This window comes from Haliotis cracherodii, unplaced genomic scaffold, assembly GCF_022045235.1.
Source record: "Haliotis cracherodii isolate W230 unplaced genomic scaffold, xgHalCrac1.p SCAF_17, whole genome shotgun sequence".
Lineage (NCBI taxonomy): Eukaryota > Metazoa > Mollusca > Gastropoda > Lepetellida > Haliotidae > Haliotis > Haliotis cracherodii.
In genome coordinates, this window is record NW_027266272.1 from 16874671 (window position 1) to 16889415 (window position 14745).

General features: G+C 42.3%; 1 protein-coding gene across 1 annotated transcript in view; it reads right to left on the reverse strand.

Annotated features, from left to right (window-relative positions):
* Positions 1-14745, reverse strand: part of LOC139464921 (unconventional myosin-Id-like) — a 67597-nt gene that overhangs the window by 13188 nt on the left and 39664 nt on the right. The window contains exons 3-13 of the mRNA XM_071246522.1: positions 14555-14648; positions 13040-13205; positions 12430-12483; positions 11881-11976; positions 10281-10400; positions 8497-8706; positions 6833-6978; positions 5787-5901; positions 4347-4457; positions 2413-2472; positions 1179-1324 (exon numbers count right to left, since the gene is read on the reverse strand). Of these exons, the coding sequence (XP_071102623.1) occupies positions 1179-1324; positions 2413-2472; positions 4347-4457; positions 5787-5901; positions 6833-6978; positions 8497-8706; positions 10281-10400; positions 11881-11976; positions 12430-12483; positions 13040-13205; positions 14555-14648 (1318 nt within the window). The remainder of the gene's footprint in view (positions 1-1178; positions 1325-2412; positions 2473-4346; positions 4458-5786; positions 5902-6832; positions 6979-8496; positions 8707-10280; positions 10401-11880; positions 11977-12429; positions 12484-13039; positions 13206-14554; positions 14649-14745) is intronic.

Here is a 14745-nt window from a genome sequence, read left to right on the forward strand (position 1 = left end):
ACAATCATGACATGACACTGTCACTGTAACAATCACGACATGACACTGTCACTGTAACAATCATGACATGACACTGTCACTGTAACAATCACGACATGACACTTTCACTGTAACAATCATGACATGACACTGTCACTGTAACAATCACGACATGACACTGTCACTGTAACAATCATGACATGACACTGTCACTGTAACAATCACGACATGACACTTTCACTGTAACAATCATGACATGACACTTTCACTGTAACAATCATGACATGACACTGTCACTGTAACAATCACAACATGACATTGTCACTGTAACAATCACAACATGACACTGTGGCTGTAACAATCACAACATGACACTGTCGCTGTAACAATCACAACATGACACTGTCACTGTAACAATCACAACATGACACTGTCACTGTAACAATCACAACATGACACTGTCACTGTAACAAACACAACATGACACTGTCACTGTAACAATCACAACATGACACTGTCACTGTTACAATCAGGTACATGTCATTGTAACTGTAACATTTACAACATGACACTGTGAATGTAACAATCAAGTACATGACATTGTCACTGTAACAAATAGAACATGACATTGTCACTGTAACAATCACAATATGACATTGTCACTGAAACAATAAAACATGACATTGTCACTGTAACAATAAAACATGACATTGTTCCTGTAACAATAAAACATGACATTGTTACTGTAACAATAAAAACATGACATTGTCACTGTAACAGTCATGACATTGTTTATGTAACAATCAGGTACATGACATCATTGTCACCGTAACAATAAAACATGACATTGTCACTGTAACAATAAAACATGACATTGTTACTGTAACAGTCATGACATTGTTTACGTAACAATCAGGTACATGACATCATTGTCACTGTAACAATAAAACATGACATTGTCACTGTAACAGTCATGACATTGTTTACGTAACAATCAGGTACATGACATCATCGTCACTGTTTATTTACATGGCTAAAATTGAACTTTACAATTACAATCTGCTATTAATTCCACATCAATTTACCATATTTAACAATATTTACATCCTGAGAGAAAACCGAAAATAAATGTCATTTAATTTGTAGATAAAAGTTCATGAAAGCTCCCCACAAAACTGAGCCATTAATAAGAATCCCACCTGTTGAACAGAAGTCGCTTGCAGTCCTGGAAGAGAGTGTCCCGGTTCTTGTCGATGAAGCCCTCCACGGAGTAGGTCACATCGCCAGCGTAATGCTTGATACGGAAGTCCTTGTCATGGTCCAGGGTCTTGTCAGACGGCACAAGCTGAACATATATGTGTAGTGAATGAGTGAGGGGTTAAATGTCAATTTTAGAAATATTCCAGCAATATCACGGCAGTGGAAACCAGACATGGGCTTCACACATTCTACCCACATGGGGAATCGAATGTAAACAGTATTCCCGTCATACTAGAGTGTCTGATGGGAGGAAGGCATGTTTTGGAAGTTTACCACTGGTGACTATGGGCTTGATTCTAACTCACAATCGGGATTCTGGCATGCCTAAGGGAGGCAACTCTGCACATCAAATTAGAGTGCATAGAGAGTAGTTGTAGTATCCAGCAATGTACATTTCATACATGATCTGTACATGAATCTTGTAATTCTTACATGTTTCTTAACCCATTCCTGGCATTCTTCATATTTTTCAATCCGATTAGCCACGAAAGTTTGCATTATTGGCAAATTTTGGAGTGATTTTGGATATTCGTGGTCGTAGTGAAAGGGGGGCACAACCAGTGAATCATCTCTGTCTAACCAGGGAATTGTCTCTGTCTAACCAGGGAATTGTCTCTGTCTAACCAGGGAATTGTCTCTGTCTAACCAGGGAATTGTCTCTGTCTAACCAGTAAATCATCTCTGTCTAACCAGGGAATTGTCCCTGTCTAACCAGTAAATCATCTCTGTCTAACCAGTAAATCATCTCTGTCTAACCAGGGAATTGTCTCTGTCTAACCAGTATATCATCTCTGTCTAACCAGGGAATTGTCTCTGTCTAACCAGTAAATCATCTCTGTCTAACCAGGGAATTGTCTCTGTCTAACCAGTAAATCATCTCTGTCTAACCAGTAAATCATCTCTGTCTAACCAGTAAATCATCTCTGTCTAACCAGGGAATTGTCTCTGTCTAAGCAGTGAATTGTCTCTGTCTAACCAGTGAATCATCTCTGTCTAACCAGTAAATCATCTCTGTCTAACCAGGGAATTGTCTCTGTCTAACCAGTAAATCATCTCTGTCTAAGCAGTGAATCATCTCTGTCTAAGCAGTGAATCATCTCTGTCTAAGCAGTGAATCATCTCCGTCTAAGCAGTGAATCATATCTCTCCAGTCAGTGAAGGCCGATGACTTACCGATCTGCAGGTGAACCTGTCATGGTGGTTCAGCTTCTGGGACATGGCCTGCAGGAACATCTGCAACACAGGGGTGGAGGGAATAAAGTGCTTGCTACTGACATGTGCATGGTGGATGAGTTGAAAATCTAGCCTGAAACGTCTTCAAGTGGGAACTGAAATATTATTCCATTCCTAACCCCTCTATGGGTATTTTGATTTTGAACTTTGGTAATATTTGTTACATAAAAACTACCTGTGACCATTTTTCGGAATGTTCTAAGATTGCGGACCTTTGTACGCTATGTTGTTACACAATGCAAGTGAGCACCGTATTCATAGAGTTGTTGCCGTCATGGTAGAATGGAGATAAACCTACTGTGTTTTGAAATTTGACGTAGTTCCATCTCGCTCAGCTCCAAATCAAAAAACCCTCTACAGTGGGACCACAAGAAATTTCAAAACACAGAAGGTTTATCTCCTAATTAAATCACTGGTTCCTTAACGGATATGTGTACATGTGTTTTACTTCAAATGGAACATCTCAAAAAGTATGTCATATACCTCAAATGTATTGATGGTTGATGGAAGAGCGCAATGTATTCAAATCCCCTGATAATTACATGTACTTCATCATACATTTAGGAGATAAACATACTGTGTTTCCAATGTAGGGCTTGGTTACCTGAAGATGTGACCGCGCTAAATTGAATTTGGAACCGAACACGCAGCTTGAGGTTTCAAATGTTAAATTTGGCGGGGTTAAATCTACAGGTAACCTAGCTCTACATTGAAAACAGAGTTTGTTTATCTCCATTCTGCTATGACTAAATAAAACGCAAACTCTTTGGCAGTGTTTGGTGTTAGCAAATATAATGAGTGATTCAGAGTGAAGCAGCAAGGGTTGAGTCCAGTGTTTTCAGTTGGTTATCGATCTGAATTACGGAATCACAGGACAAAATATGTGTATACTCCAGCAGTTTGTTTACATGGTAATACTTCACTTGAACATATGACAGGCATTGAAAGCATATAAGCACGGCAACTTGGTAAGCTAACATGAGGTGGGCATCCCTAAAGAAAACAAAGCAAGTTTTGCAAGGTTTTCGCTCTACATCACACGTCACCATTATGACGTCATATCACTCACTGTGACGCAAAAGATATGACGTCACAGTCCTATATAGAAAAGCGCCAAAATTCCAAGCTCTCTGTTGTCTCCAAAACGTAAATACATTCCCTTTGTAGATTTCTATCGTGTTTTCTGCACGAAATGTATTGCCACACATCCTTTGAATATTGTAGTAACCACATCTGTGCATTTTGTAACCTGTAATTGTAGATATAATTATTTAAATATGCCTACCAACAATGACTGAAAAAAGTACTATTCTATGAATATCACCTTCCGCGGTGATGCGCCCGTCAAACCAGCTGTTTCAATCAGAGGGGGTTTATTGTGATTTAATAGCCTCTGATTGACCAATCAGTATTGAGTAAATTCCAAATTCATGGTAGAATGTACATTTCAAGGAACTGAACATGTTCCAGATCCATGATACCATAAAATACTGTGTCTCACTCAGTCCCACCCTGGACACTCAGAGTGAGTGAGTGAGTTGGGGTTAACGCCGCTTTTAACAGTATTCCAGTTATTACACTGTGTGTCAGCTTAATGTGGGAGGAAAGCCCAAGTGATGCAGGTCTCAGACATTTACCACTTCGGTGAAACCCACCAGCACTGGTATGGTGCTGACAAACCTAGAAACATAATCGGGGTGAACCGGGATTTGCACCCACAATCATAGGTTTCTGGCGTGCAAGGGACACAACTCTGCACAGTGAATCGCGGCGCCGTAGACGACTGGGCCACCCATGCCCCCCTGGACAATCAGAATACTCCTATCAACTACTGAAGGTCTCTACAGGGAATGTGTCGGCGGTACCATACTTACTTTGTCCGTGACCTTGCCCACGCTGAGACAGGCCTCGTCCAGGATGGCCAGGACCCCCTTGTGGGGCTGCTCCACCAGGTCACAGATCACCTTGTTGTTGAAGTAGTCCACCTGTAAGGATGCATACACAATTTCACTCACAATATTCAAGCCCTTTGCAAGGCACCCTCCACACAGCGTTAGCCTGGTTGCAGAGTTCTCTATACTGTTGCTGCCACCAGTCACAGCTCCCCCACTGAGCTAGGCAGCCACAACTATGAATGGTGAGTGAGTGAGTTGGGGTTAACGCCACTTTTAACAGTATTCCAGTTATATCACGGCGTGTCAACTTAATGTGGGAGGAAAGCCCAAAGTGTTGCAGGTCTTAGACGTTTTCCACTTCGGTGAAACCCACGAGCACGGGTATGGTGCTGACAAACATAATCGGGCAAAATGGGATTCGAACTCACAATCATAGGTTTCTGGCGTGCCGAAGGAACGCAACTCTGGCACAGCGAATTGCGGCGCCTTAGACAACTGGGCCACCCGTGCCACCCAACTATGCATGGAGTTAAACTTTGACTGGCCGTCATGTTTACAAACAAGTGATGACTATCGTTAATCTGAATACTCTTTCCTCAGCTCAGTTATTTGTTTGTCAATACTAACTTCAATTTCATTTCAGCTATCATATACTTAGTATAGTGAGAATGTAAGGCAACAGTTGGGTGCGTTGCCGTTAATCTGCATTCTCAAACCATCCTGATTAAACAAACCAACTGGGAAATATAGTAAATCAGTCGCAAACGTTTTCCCAATTGACCAGAATGGCATTCCCTACCCTAGACCTACACTAAAATATATATGAGACTATATTTGAGGTTAGAAAGAAAATGTTCAAGATTCTTGCAATGGGCCAGACAATGCAGTGATTGACATCATGAACATTGATCTATGCAATCATGGCAATGGGATACAATGACATGCATCAACCAAGTCAACGAGCCTGACCACCAGATCCTGTTAGTCGCCTCTTACGACAAGCATAGTCCTCTTTGCAGCAAGCATGGGTTGCTGAAGACCTATTCTACCCCGGGTCTTTATGGGTCTTACCACTTTGGTGAACCCCACAGGAATGGATCTGACAAATCAAGCAACATGACCAGAGTGGATCTGGGATTATAACACTTGATCATAGGTTCCTGGACTGCCTAAGGGACACAACAATTACGGCGACTACCGGGTGACTTCTGGGCCACCGGTCTCCCTAGTGAATAGAGAGATACGGATGGCGATGTCACGAGAAAAGTATTGTAGTGATAGGGTCAAGAGCATCTATCTATAGAACGGAGATAGAATGCACTGGGTAGTTGGGGATGTGAACACTGTGGGAATAACTGACACACATTTCCGTCACAAAATAAATTGATCAAATCCGCCAGAGCAGGGGAGACAACTCACATGCTGCCACTCGATGCCCTCCCGCATGTACTCTTCCTGTTCCTGCTTCAGCACCAACTCTATGAACAGCTGCTGGAGTTTCTCGTTGCAGTAGTTGATGCAGAACTGCTCAAAGCTGAACCACAAACAATATCATTTCACATCACACAATCATTTCACATCACATCACACAATCATTACGTAACTTTTTCAACTTTATAAGAAGTCATCATAGAGGCATTTGCTAAAATACTAAATATCCTTTCCTTTTGCATCTTTTGAAACAATGTTGAGTTTTTTTCAATTCCATAATAGTATGATATATGATTTGTTTATTTGTTGTTTAACACTGCACTCAGCAATATTACAGCTATATCACAGCAGTCTGTAAATAATCAAGTTTGGACCAAACAATCCAGTGATTGACATCATGAACATCAATCCACACAATTGGGATGCGATAATATGTATCAACCAAGTCAGCGAGTCTGACCACTCTATCCCGTTTGTCGCCTTTTACTACAAGCATAGTCGCCTTTTACAGCAACCATGGGTTGCTGAAGACCTATTCTACCCCGGATCTTCACGGGTCTCTGACATATGAACACTATTTGAGATAAAATGGATTTGACTACAGTGGCTACTGAAGCTGATATATTTTCATTTCTTTCCTCCAGTTGAATGTACTAATTAATTTTACAGAATGCTAAGTACGAGCAATTACATAACTATTTTTAACCATAGCCAGATACTGCCTCTGTGGTCATGTGGATAAAGCATCTGCCTGGAGAGCAGAACAGTCGTGGTACGATCCTCGGGCACATCATACCAAAAGATGGTACTTGTTGTTACCCTGCCTGCCGCTCAGCATTACAGGGCTTAAACAAGGACTGGTTGGCATGGAGTCAGTATACTGCATATCCATGTTGCATTTTTCACTCTCAGCCTCAATAATGACTTCATCTTTGATGGATACCATTTAAATTGGACATATACCTAATTTCAAATATACAATTTGATACTATGATATAACCCAAACAAAAGATTTACTTATTTATTAGATATACCTGTTGTTGTCAAAGATCTCAAAGCCGTAGATGTCGAGGACACCGATGACGGTACCCTTGCTGGTGTATCGGACGCCACTGGCCTTTGGGTCGATTGCCTCATTGATGCGGCCCACTATCCAGCTGAACATGCGGTCATAGATTGCCTGCAGACATGACACATACAGTTAGTCACGTGGTTGTTTCTTTGTTGTTTAACACCACACTCAGCAATATTCCAGCTACATGATGGCGGTCTGTAAATAATAGAGTCAGGACCAGACAATCCAGTGATTGATGTCATTAGGATCGATCCACACTATTGGAATATGATGACACATGTATTTAGAATCCTGACCACCCGATTTTGTTAGTCTCCTCTTACGACAAGCATAGTCACCCTTTACGGCAAGCATGGGTTGCTGAAGGCTTATTCCATTCCGGATCTTCACGGGTCACATGTCACCCATTGTCCCTCTCACATCAAGGGGGCGGTCAGGAAGCCTATTGGTTAAAGCGTTTGCTCGTCACGCTGAAGACCCGGGTTCGATTGCGACATGGGTACAATATGTGACCCCCATTTCTGGTGTCCCCCGCCGTGATATTGCTGGAATATTGCTAAAAGCAAGGTAAAACCATACCCACTCACTCACTCTCACATCAAGTGCAAACCTATTAATATGTGTCTGAATTTCATTTTCTTTCTTTCTTTTTTTCTTGTAAATATTCTTCCATTTGGCGCCACATTTATTTTTTTGTGGAATCAGAATCACTATATATATAAATTGTTACCAATTATCTTTGATCACCAGGCTTTGATGGATAAAACAATAAACCTGTTGCAGCCATTTAAATCTAACAAAAAATAATTGTTCTTATGGGCTGCATTAACATGTTAATCTATTTTCTCTAACTTCTTAATCTCTGGTTATACTCCATCTTCCACCTCGTATTTCCCTCTCCTAAGCTCCCTTCTGCTTCCATCACCAATATTAAATCATTTTCAATCTAAAACCGAGCTTACGTATGCTTTTCCTACCACACTTTCCACTTTCAACACCAGTAAAATTCTTTCACTTTCACTTCCATTGTTATCCAAGTCATGTTTTTTTTCAGCCCATGTCAATCTCATTAAAATCAGATCTTAGTCTTCACTACCGCTAAATAAAGATCTGAGGACATCCCATTACGGGTCATGTCAGAACAACCTTTCGCGAATTTTCACCGACCAATGAAATGACTGACAAGAAATTGACATTGGCCAATCAGAAAGCAGTTTTAGCGAGCTTTACGACACTAGTATCAAACTGGCGACTACGCTTCGAAACATAATTTTGACGTATTCACGATTAAAAAATTTAAACTGATAAGAACATTCTGGAATGGCTTATAGATGGCCTAGATTGTATGGATATAATCATAAAACCCGTAACTGTCGTTTGGAATATCCCCTTTTAAATATATCGTGGTTGCATGATTAGAAAACACATTCCGACTGTCACTTTCATGATTTGATAAGTGACGCTCTGATTGGTTGGATGAAAGGTCGTTCTGACGTGTCCCGTAATGGGATGTCCTAAGATCTTTGTTTAGCGATCTGATTTGAATGAGATTGAGCCCATGTTCATAGGCATAAAAAGACTTTACAGTTAGTTTATGGTGCATTACATCACAACGTTCCCAACCTTAGCAAAGGCATCCCTGGCGAAGTAGGCGTCCTTCTTGGTGAGTCCCTTTTCCACAACGTTGCCTCCAGCAGCGATGGTACGCGAGCACAGCGCCTTCTCCAGTTGGTCCGGCCGCACCCCCAGCAGCCCGGCGATGATGTTGCTGACTGACTGGTTCCCTACACACGCGATGTCTTCCTCCTCTGCCACACCAAACTCCACATTGCCCTGTCAAACAGTGCACAGCAATGACACAATTTGTACAGTCAACTCTTTTGCTAACTTCTAGACACAGACTGAAAATGCCACTAGGTGAAGAAAACGTGCATATTTAAATGCACCAAATCCACATCCAAAAGCATACTGAAAGCTCTACATAAAACCCCAGTCAATGGATCAGGGCACACTAGATTTTCATTCTCAGCTCCATGGGGAGTATACAACCCAACTGCCTGTGAGGCGCTAGAAGGTTAGCAGCCAAATTACCATCTCTTTCTACCGGGTACCCAGTCACTGCTGGGTGAGCAGCGGCATGTTTCGTAAAAAGTCTCTTGCCTAAGGAGGCACCACATGTGCTTCAGGATGGGGCAAGGTCAAAGCCAAAGAAACTCTCAGGAGTCAAAGTGCCGTACTCTCCACGGCTATTGTTGCTTAACTTCACCTGATTTGTGGACAGTTGGTGGAGCATGGTCCACCTTTAACACTAAGGAGATGTAGGGGTGACTATTGGTTTGGAAAACACTATTGCTATAACCATTGATATTGAAAGAAACTATTGCGATAACTATTGATATTGCAAGCAATTATTGCGATAAATATTGATAGTTTTCAGTGTATCATTCTAGACGGATTTTAGAGCTGAATTAAACCTTGGAACTGAAGTTTCCTTTGAATGTGATAACCATAACAACAAATAAAAAGTATAGTTTGAGATATGACTGATTTGTTTTTTCTTTACCCTAATAATTTAAGACAAAGAAACTTCCACATTACCATGTGTACATTACTACCACTCATGATCAAAAGAAAAACAAATTTGAACAGCATTGCGTGTATTTTATTGATATGGTAAATACAATCGAAATTTTCGGTATTCCTAACTGAAATACATACTATTGATCAGAAACTGATTTAACAATCAATTTATTGACTTTAAGGGCTTTCCAATAGCAATATTTCGATATTTCGATTTATCATGCCATCCCTTACAGAGATGTTCCCATCAATAACGGTCCAGGGGTTGGGTTTCCAGTATGACAGAGTCCAGGCCATTATTTCACGAATCAAAGTTAAACAATCTCAAATCAATCTCAGCAAAAACTCGATCAGCTGTTATATGTGACACTGCGTATAGAATCGTTTCCACCAGAAAACTAAATGTAAGGAACAAACCTTCGTCCGATATGTATTCCCACGGGATTTCATGATCGGTAAGCTTAACTATTAACTATCGCTATTTTGTCTGTATTAAAAACTTAAGTTACCACATAGGCTAACTTAAGCTTTAAACCTAAATGTAAGGAACAAATCTTCGTCCGATATGTATTCCCATGGGATTTCATGATCGGTAAGCTTAACTATTAACTATCGCTATTTTGTCTGTATTAAAATTTAAGTTACCACAAAGGCTAACTTAAGCTTTACATGTTTTCTAACTCAGTTTGATAAAAAAGTTGACTTACTTTTTAAATTTTTTTTAAAAATTCAGACTGGAAGTTTTTTAACTTGGTTTGTTTCGGGAAATCGGGGCCTGACTGATGAGGTTTGACTGTGTTACCTTGACGACACCCTTTAGTACTCACCAGGTGTATGACGGCTGCAACAATGCTCCATAACGTCTCCACATGCATGAAGGCGAACCCAGTGGCTTTCATGGCATCCATCACAGACTTGAAGTCCCGCCGATCATTGATGGAATCAACCTGGGGCAGAAGTCAGGCACATTAATGTCAAAAGGCTAGAAAACTGGGGTAACCTTGTTTGTTGTTTAATTGTGCACCCAGCAATAGTCCAGCTATGGCTGCCTAAAAATGTTTGAGTCTGGATCTGGAAAACCAGTGAGTGATATTATGAGCAACAATTCATCGGAACAAACAAGTACCCAGGGCTCTCTTGCACAAAGCGATCTTATCGCTACGATTATCCACTGTGTCTCACGTAATGACACTGGGTGGAGTCTGGTTTCCTTGGCACTCCCTCCCTGTATCATGTAATGACCCTGTGTGGAGTAGAGCTTACCTTGGCGCTCCCTCCCTGTCTCATGTAATGATACTGTGTGGAGTAGAGCTTACCTTGGCGCTCCCTCCCTGTCTCATGTAATGAACCTGTGTGGAGTAGAGCTTACCTTGGCGCTCCCTCCCTGTCTCATGTAATGATACTGTGTGGAGTAGAGCTTACCTTGGCACTCCCGCCCTGTCTCATGTAATGATACTGTGTGGAGTCAGGCCTACCTTGGCACTGCCTCCCTGTCTCACGTAAAGATACTGTGTGGAGTAGAGCTTACCTTGGCACTCCCTCCCTGACTCATGTAATGACACTGTGTGGAGTAGAGCTTACCTTGGCACTCCCTCCTTGTCTCATGTAATGACAATGTGTGGAGTAGAGCTTACCTTGGCACTCCCTCCCTGTCTCATGTAATGACACTGTGTGGAGTAGAGCTTACCTTGGCACTCCCTCCCTGTCTCATGTAATGACACTGTGTGGAGTAGGGCCTACCTTGGCACTCCCTCCCTGTCTCACGTAATGACACTGTGTGGAGTAGAGCTTACCTTGGCACTCCCTCGCTGTCTCATGTAATGATACTGTGTGGAGTAGGGCCTACCTTGGCACTCCCTCCCTGTCTCACATAATGATACTGTGTGGAGTAGGGCTTACCTTGGCACTCCCACCCTGTCTCACGTAATGACACTGTGTGGAGTAGGGCCTACCTTGGCACTCCCTCCCTGTCTCACGTAATGACACTGTGTGGAGTAGGGCTTACCTTGGCACTCCCTCCCTGTCTCATGTAATGATACTGTTTGGAGTATGGCTTACCTTGACACTCCCTCCCTGTCTCAGGTAATGATACTGTTTGGAGTAGGGCTTACCTTGACATACCCTCCTTGTCTCACGTAATGACCCTGTGTGGAGTATGGCTTACCTTGGTACTCCCGCCTGTCTCATGTAATGATACTGTGTGGAGTCGGGCTTACCTTGGCACTGCCTCCCTGTCTCATGTAATGATACTGTGTGGAGTAGGGCTTACCTTGACACTCCCTCCCTGTCTCACGTAATGATACTGTGTGGAGTAGGGCTTACCTTGACACTCCCTCCCTGTCTCACGTAATGATACTGTGTGGAGTAGGGCTTACCTTGGCACTCCCGCCTGTCTCATGTAATGATACTGTGTGGAGTCGGGCTTACCTTGGCACTGCCTCCCTGTCTCACGTAATGATACTGTGTGGAGTCTCTAGTCAGCTTCAACTTGCTCAGCCGGTCATCTTGTGCTCCCGACAGAAGCTGTAGGATACAGACAATACCACATGAAAGTGTGCATGGACTTTCTTAAACTCTAAAGTGTTTATGTTTTTCAATCCAGTAGTAACTGAGGTCATTTATGTACATTAGTTATTTAGCCTTTTTCTTCTTTAACATAGAACAATGAAACTGGTCTCAATAATTGATCAAAAGAGTGAACAAAAAGCTGTTTTCTGCAAAGTTTGTTTGTTTGTTGTTTAACATCGCATTCAGCAATATTACAGCCACATGACGGCAGCCTGTAAAATAATCGAGTCTGGGCTAGACAATCCAGTGATATTGTGAACAGCCGCCATGCCTTCTTGGTGGCCATGATGCTACCAAACAAGTTACCGCGTCTTATTTCTCCATCCATTTAGTCGCTTCATATGACCAGCATAGATTGATTGGGACCTATTCTAACCTGAACCCCCACAGAGGGAGACAAGTACTCACCTGATAGAAGGAGTGGAAGTTCCGCTCGCCATCCTGCTGGTACACAACCCGACTCTGGAACACAATTACAGGCACTGTCATGAAGATCAATAATACCATGCATTGTACCTGTTGCTTAACGACAACTTCTCTGAATATCCTCATTGTTGGCTTTCTTGATACTTTTGTAGACTTTTGGTAGAGGTGAGGGGGGCTTTATGTCGCGTTCAAGATTATAAAGCGAGTGCATGCATGTGTGGGTGTGTGTGTGTTTCTGCTTGTACTAGTCTGGGCTAATGCCAGTTTGGTAGCCCACTGAGATACTATGGCTTTGAGTTTTACATGAAGACCCCATTCAGAGACAGTACACTCTGACTCTGACTGATTCTGACCCAACCAGTGTTTTTTTTATCCCCTTAGTGCTGAATGCCAGGCAGGGTAACAACAAGTACCATCTCTTAACGTCTCGGGGCAGATGCTCTATCCACTAGACCATGAAGGCTGTCCGTATTGTTGGTAGAGATCACAAAGTGTTCATGTCTTAGTATACTGTGATAATGATTGCCTAAATAAAAACTTACTCATTTTAAAACACATCACTGAAATTTTAGTGGTTGGTAGAAACACTTACCTTTTCCAGCAAGTAGTTGTTAATGTGACCTCCGACTGGATCCCCCTTGAAGTCAAAGTTGATGTCCATGTATTTGCCGAAGCGACTTGAGTTATCATTCCTATTGGTCTTGGCATTTCCAAATGCCTCAAGAATATTGTTGGACTTGATGAGGACATCCTTTACCCTGAAACATGATTTCATAATGATAACCTGCTGAAGTGAACAATAAAATAATATCAAATGAGTGCAAGACCAGTTAAAAACAAAGGTTTGTATAATGGAGTTTGAATTCCAATCACTGGTGTTCCAGGCATCAAGTCGTTTTTCCACCATTCAAAAGCACCATCTGCCATGCTGGATAACAAACACGGATATGACCGGCCTTATGTTTGTGTTTGTTACATCACAGTTTATGAGTTCTTGAAAATATTTCATGAGTGGCGAGTTCATGAGTGGCGAGTTCATGGGTGGCGAGTTCATGAGTGGCGAGTTCATGGGTGGCGAGTTTATGAGTGGCAAGTTCATGGGTGGCGAGTTCATAGGTGGTGAGTTCATGGGTGGTGAGTTCATGGGTGGTGAGTTCATGGGTGGCGAGTTCATGAGTGGCGAGTTCATGAGTGATGAGTTCATGGGTGGCAGGTTCATGAGTGGCGAGTTCATGAGTGGCGAGTTCAGAAGTGATGAGTTCATGGGTGGCGAGTTCATGGGTGGTGAGTTCATGGGTGGCGAGTTCATGGGTGGCGAGTTCATGGGTGTCGAGTTCATGAGTGATGAGTTCATGGGTGGCGAGTTCATGGGTGGCGAGTTCATGGGTGGTGAGTACATGGGTGGCGAGTTCATGGCTGGCGAGTTCATGGGTTGTGAGTTCATGGGTGGCAAGTTCATGAGTGGCAGGTTCATGAGTGGCTAGTGCATGAGCGGTTAGTTCATGACAGACTTGTACAAGTATCTAAGGCAATAATTATTAGTGTAAATCATAATTCCTATATTATATAAATAATAAGAAAAAGTCCCTATAACAGACTGGCATCCTCAGTACTGTCCGCTCATCCAGACTTGCCTATTATAAGGATAGAATTACAATACACCAATGTACTTCTCATTCAGTACAGCCTTGGAGCAAGCTAAGTTCATGAATGAGTTCCAGAGTGAGTGAGTGGATCTAACAGTACTTGACTTATGTCACAGTGTGGGTGGAAAGCCTGTAGTGATGCAGCGTGTTATCACGTCAGGGGGTTGGTTGGTTGTTTAACGCTGCAGTCAGCAATATTCCAGCTATATGACGGTGGTCTGTAAATAATCAAGTCTGGACCGGACAATCCAGTGATTGACATCATGAGCATCGATCCACGCAATTGGGATATGATGACATGCATCAACCAAGTCAACGAGCCTGACCACTCAATCCCGTTAGTCGCCTCTTTCAACAAGCAGTCCCCTTTCACGGCAAGCATGGGTTGCTGAAGACCTATTCTAACCCGGATCTTCACGGGTCTGTGGTCATGTGACATACATGTGATCATTTCTCCTTACCTTTCTACTTCCTTCTGTCCGCTTACATTTGTGACTGCAGCAATGTATCGCATAATAATCTTGGATGCTTCTGTCTTGCCTGCCCCGCTCTCACCTGAAACAAGAGCCAATTACTTTGTTAACCTCTCCTTTACTATTTCTGTTTTCAGACATAATGACGAATACAGGAGCCATGATGATACTGCTGAATG